We start from the raw sequence: 6,494 nt of genomic DNA, 5'->3' as shown, positions 1-6,494 counted from the left end.
AAAACTCCACTATACAGTAACCAGTGTGAATCCACCTGCTCAGTTGCTCTACCTGTCGTACAGACCTAACATCCATAATATTTGGTCTGTTATTAAATTAAAATCAGAGGTACTCAACTGGTCAACAAGAAAAACTTACTCCTAATTTCCCAGTTTCTTCTTGTCTGTAAAGACCTTTATTAAACAGATTGACTGTCAAGTTTGAACAAATGTTCGCATGAGAAAAGACAGAAGGCAGTTCCTGTTCCATTTATTGGACATGGTTTATAAACAGACACACACATATGTTGAAAGTATAAAAAATACAAGATTACAGGATTTTCTAAACATTTTAGTGAGGTCTCTCATTGTGATAACATGGTAACTAAAAACAAAAAAACAAATCTTGCACAGCATTGTATTCACTTTCACAAGCCCATTCATTAAGCAGGTTGCAATAACTAACATCATGTTAAGATCAGATTAGAGAAGGGAAATTAAATCACATGCAGCCATCCAACTTTTCAGGAATTGTGTACACCAAATTTTCTTGGTAAGTTAAAAAATATGTAAACCTCAAGTTTCATTGTATTTTGTGTTACAGATTCTGAGAAAGGTTGAGAAGGGTATATAGCTAAAGGACAATTGATCAGCCTTTATTTGCGATTAGTAACAATTTTACACATTTGTGATATATTGAGATTTGTATGTATGAAAGATGTCAGCTGAAAGATCTTTAAAAAAAAGGAATATTAGCATTCAAACATACAATAAATTCAAACAACGTCCTTTTTTTTCTTCAATTTACCGCAACAATTTCAAGGTGTGTTGATAGGAAAAGTAAGATTTAGGATGCTACAAATACACAGTCAGCAGATATAGTTAACCTTAAAAAAGAGTGAGGCAATATGGCTAAGTAGTATCATTAAACGTTCTACATTTTTGTATCTAATAAGCAAGGTAATGACTCTGATTTGCTAAACCAAAAAGGACATCATACTTGTAATAAACCTAGATCAGCACAAATACACAGCTAACTTATTCTGTTCCTATTTTGGAAGCCTACCATACAGCTACTGTGCCAAAATCTGGCTCACTTTGTTCAAAGGACAATTACTCCTATAGATTCATTTGTGAAAATATCTAAAAAGACAACTCATAAAATAGTATTTTAAAGAAGTTGCATTATATCGTGGTATTTGACCAAGTGGAGTTTTTGTATTAGATAACTTTCACCTATTCACAGTGTTTAAACTGAAGAGTACAGGCCAACACCACTAGCGGGGCTGGTAACTGGCACCATTTTAACACCCATTCTGAAGGGTTTTCTTCTACAGAAAAACAGAAAAGAAACTGATATGGTGATATGAGTTTTTCTAAGTATGCTTTTGGACAGGAAGGTCCATTCATTTTTAAGAGTACTTTTTTCCTTATCAATATAAATGCTTGGGCATTTATATTTCTAATAGATATTTCAAGCAGCACAAGAAGTTTCTTTGTCAGTCATCATTTATATCCCATGATAAGAATTTACAGATCCATCAAAATTTTATTTTTTACACCAGCTTCAGGATGTATTAGATAATATATATGAATCATACATTAGAGCAGATGCTACACCTGCAGGAATGTGGTACTCGATTGATGAAATAACTTTGCATAGAAAGTATTTGCGTTGCTAAGAAAATAATGTTTCTTATTTCCAGCATGTCATACCATTAAAGTTAGATATTAAAATATTTATGTTGTACACACAGATGTAGACCGTCATTTAAAAAGGCTCAGGATAAAATTATAATCACTTTTTACTTGTCTTTCAACAGTATAGAACGTGGAAAATAACTTGTGGTAGACTTAAAGCAGTTTTTATGATTAAAATTAATACCTAATATATAGTTTTCCTCTACACGTGATAAGAAATATTTTGAAAACAAATAATACTGACCAAGCAGACTTTATTAAAATTACATACATAAATGTATATAATTCAGGTAGGTTTATACAGTTGCACTTTGCACAACTGTTTATAGTTGGCCCAATAGAAATTTATGCAACAATTTTTATGCATTTCTTTACACATCTATCTTTAACAAAAGATGCCCTTAGATGATGTCATCAAGGAGATGTGGTGTGCCGACCCAGTCCAATGTTCTGGGCTCAGAAGCAGCCATGATCATGCACATAAACTGTTTACCAGTCCTCTTATCAATTGGATAAATAGTTGTAGGTGTGAACCTTCTGTTGCTTTCCACAAATTCACATAGCTGCTGATACACATTTGGGTATTCATGGCGTAGGAAAACTCCTCTCATTCTCAGCTCACGTTGTATATTGATAAAACAGATTTCTCGTGCCTTCCGACCTTCCTCTCCTTCCATGTCAATATCTGCTGTTCCAGGGGGTGGCGTAAGGATCAGTGTTTCCATATCACTCTCTTTCTTCTGAACCTTTCTCTCAGGACTAAAGGAAGCCAATGCAATTTTTGCATATTTTCTGACTGTTGGTGCTTGATTCCTTGGCGATGGCCCATCGGGCAGCTGTTCACCCACAGCAATGGATACATTCAAGATGAAACATTCATTTGGGTCATACTCTTTACCAGCTTCCTGCAGCTCATTACAGTATTCACCCAGGTTGTCCTTGAAGCTATCAAGCTCTCGAAGAGACAGGTATGTAGGAGACATTGGCAAACTATTCAGCCCATACTGCAGGAAGCTACTAGATGAAGAAGGGTTTGGAAAACCAAGGAAGAGAACCCCCCTACCCCGAGAAAGGTAGCCAACTTTGGCAATACGGGAGAAGGCTTTGTGGACTTCTACAGTCTCCCGGCAGTGTTTAATAATATGGCGGCATGTACTACCAATTCTTCCATACAAGCAGCTTTCTTTGTGCATGTCCCAATCCTCTCTACGACAGTTCCGAGAGCAGTAGTAGGTGTAACAGCTGTGACAGGACTTAAAATAAAGACAAGCATTGAATAAGGTCTCTGTTCTCCGGCACTTATTGTTAGAGCACATCATTGTATCATCCTCATCTGGGCTTTGATCTGGAGAGCACTCTTCTGCAGTTTTTATTGCATCACTTGCCCCATCCATCTCACGAAAAACATCAGGATTAATTTTGATTGAAGTTGGCTGCTTGTCCAGAGGTGGTGGTTCATCTGTATCTGCCTTTGAGCATTTTCTGGATAGAGATACTGCTTCTTCCTCATCAATCAACTTCTTCAACTGGTCCAGAATCTCCTCACTTGTTCGTCTGCTGGGTGGCTTGTAGTCAGTCACAAGATCTGCTAGGAGCTCATCAAGCTGCTCAAGGCTTTGTTGAAGTGAGGCATTATCATGTGTCTTTTCTTTGGCTGAGCTTGCAAAAGTGTGCAATTCTAGACTTTCAGTGTTTCTGGAGTCAATAATGTCCCAACTTGCAGACCGTCCTTCAGCCTTGTTAAGATTTCCTGGTCTAATGTCATTATCAGTGATTGTTATCTCAGGAGTGACAAACCAAAGTTTACTTGTGAGACTTTTTGCTGTCTCTGTTGGGCTTTTGTCAATAAGTGAGTTATCAGACATGGATAAGGCTGCATAACGTCTTGGTGAACTAGAAAGATTGACTACCACTGGTTTTGGTTTGTCACCTATGGCTGTGGAAGGCTTCCTGGAGTCCAGAAGATCATCATAGCTCTGACCTCTCTGTACAGGAAGGGGTTGTTCTCTTTCTACACGTGAGTTGAGAATGTTGTCCCAAGACCTTGAATAAGATTTGGAATCTGTACCTATTTTTTGAGGTTCTACACATGGGTTGGTATACCATGGCGTTAGCTCAGGCTCTTGTCGGAGTCTGGTTGGAGTGATCTGAGATACATAAGAGGCTGGATTGGTAGAATAACCAGATGCATCAGAGCCATACCAGTCATCAGCTTGTGACTGAATGACTCTAGCATGTCTTCGACCTTCAGTATAGTATGCCCTTGCTGGGACATGGTGCTCTGCTGGCACTGCATACATGTCACTAGAATAATAAAACCTTGGTGGTGCTGTCTGAATTTGATAAGTTCTTGGATCATCACCATACATTATACTTGTGGGGGGTGTACTTATGATGTACGGCCCTGACTCATTTGCTGCATAAGGTTTGGGGTACCCTGTCTGCACAGAGTACGGGTAGGGCTCCATTTCAGAATAATATGGTCTAGTAGTTACAGCATGCACTATTCGAGTTCTTGGATCTTGCACATATTGTACTTTGGGGGTGTATGCTTTACCTGGTATGTAACGTTCATCATGAAAAAAAGAACCTGGTTTTGGAGCAGGAGCAGTGACATATCTAGCAGCATCATCTGCATAAAAAAATTTGGTTGGCACATTAGGACTGGAGTGAGCTCTGTGTTCCCTACCATAATAATTACCAGAAGAAGGCATTCTTTGTAAAGGAAGCTCCATGTGTTGTAGGTAACTATCTGGCATGCTGTGGGAATATTGATAAGCTTGCCTACTTTCTGCACCGATTGAGTCAGTGGAAGTTGGAGTTCTGGAGTAGGAGAAATGACGTGGCACAGTAAGACTCCTCCCAGCACTGTGGTGCCTCTGCCAAGGAATGTCCATTGCGGGTGTTGTCTGTTTCCGACCTGAATGATGTAATGCTGCATCGTCAGGCTTAATATCCACTCGACACTTAACATGGGGGCTAGTTGCTGATTTATCTAGACTTCCGTCCTCAAATTTATCATAAGCATAGTGTGGTGAATATCTACTGCTATCACCGATTTGAGGCTGCAACTTAATGGGATGAACTTCATGCATATGAGTCCTTGTTGCTGCATAAGATGACTCCCTACGTGGTGACGCTTCCGCTCTCAAGCGAGGGTCTCTGAGAGCTCTCTTGGACTCTCTTCCCTTCCTTCCTGATGATGAGGATTCTTCAAACGCCACAGGAGTAAATCCGGTCTGAACCTGAGAGGCACTTTTTGACCTGGTTCTTCTTTTATTTTCAGACATAACTACTTCCCTCGCCCTATCTGCAGCTGCTGATTGAGGAGCTAATCTATGAGTAAAAATGTCTGGAGCGGAAAAACGGTATCTCTGCTGTCGGCCCAGGGCATTCCAGGCAACATCCGAGTTGACTGCATGCGGATCAGCTTTTCTGTATGGGGACTCCATTGAATTTTTTGATTTGAGGTGCTCCAATGACTTATAGTGAATGGTCCGACAGTGCCACTTACTAACTTTGCTCTTAATGTCCTCCAGTGCTGTGTAATTTGTGAAATTACATTGTTTGGAGGGTTGCAAGGACTTGTAGTGGGAAGATATAGGAATCACTTTTATGTCTTGATGCACAGTTGATACCAGTATATCAGGAGGGTCTGTGCGTGTCATCTTAAAGAGATTCCTTTATTTTTCTCCATGAAGTTTGTTCAATATTGTGGTTACCTGTGGAAGCAAGCAAAACAATGTTGACATAATTTTTCTTTCAGCTTAATATTCATGAATGAGACATATTATAAGACATTTCAAATAGGCAATATCTATAGCAGGCCATTTTTAAGTAAAATTTACCAGTAACAATAAGAATAATCATGTATAAAATAAATTAGTTTCTTCACTGCAGTGACACGCATGACACGCACACCGCTCTCGTTACCGCTGGTCTTCGGGGGTGGTGATGGACGCGATTTTTTGACTGCTCACGCACAGATCTGTAATACTTTTCATTGCGATTCAGTCAGGCGCAGACTGCACCGTGCAGTTCATTTTAAAGAGGCAGAGGCAGCAAGGAGCCAAGGTGTGTTGCCGTGAACGTGTTTACCTACTGAAGGTAACAGCTGTGAAACAATGAGAAAAATTTCTCTGATTAATAACATCTTTATGGAGCGCTAGAGTTATTGTTACTCTGTGCTACTTCACCAGTTCTCTCTCTCTCACTCGAGAGAGTGAGAGAGAGAATTGAGATAATTGAGAGAAATCAAACTACTTTGTGTTTGTATTTTGCGGCGTAAATTGTACGTCAGACTCAAAATTAGAAGGTTTGTTACGACATTTGAGTTGTAACTGCAACCGTTTATATATATATATATATATATATATATATATATATATATATATATATATATCAATCTCGGGGGTGCGTCAACCCGGCTGGGACATGGAAGGTGGTGCACGGCTAAAAAAGTTTGGGAACCCCTGCATTAAATAAATAGAATTACATTTAAACTCAACTCATCTACAGTTTAAGGAACCAAAGTACATAATAAATTTTAAATTTCACAAGCTTAAATGGCTATGTTCGATTGAATTCAATTCAATTTATTTATATAGCGCCAATTCACAATACATGTCATCTTGAGGCACTTAAGTAACGTAAAAAACAAAACAACTGGACTTTTTCCGAAGTTTGAAGACGTTTCGCTTCCTATCCCGGAGACTTTCTCAATTCAAAAAAATCACGTTTTGAATTGAGAAAGCATACAGGGTGTCTGCCTCACTGACCAGAACTAGGAGTTGGTTCCACGTGAGAGGAGCCTG

General features: G+C 39.1%; 1 protein-coding gene across 1 annotated transcript; it reads right to left on the bottom strand.

The window, feature by feature from the left end:
- Positions 1–230: 230 nt before the first annotated feature.
- On the bottom strand, positions 231–5,859 carry ajm1 (apical junction component 1 homolog). Its single transcript, XM_036128682.1, has one exon. The coding sequence runs from the start codon at positions 5,346–5,348 to the stop codon at positions 2,082–2,084; it is 3,267 nt and encodes a 1,088-aa protein (XP_035984575.1). The 5' UTR covers positions 5,349–5,859; the 3' UTR covers positions 231–2,081.
- Between the last annotated feature and the right edge of the window lie 635 nt (positions 5,860–6,494).

The sequence above is a fragment of the Fundulus heteroclitus genome, unplaced genomic scaffold, assembly GCF_011125445.2.
Source record: "Fundulus heteroclitus isolate FHET01 unplaced genomic scaffold, MU-UCD_Fhet_4.1 scaffold_107, whole genome shotgun sequence".
Lineage (NCBI taxonomy): Eukaryota > Metazoa > Chordata > Actinopteri > Cyprinodontiformes > Fundulidae > Fundulus > Fundulus heteroclitus.
This window is presented reverse-complemented; position numbering and strand designations above follow the sequence as displayed.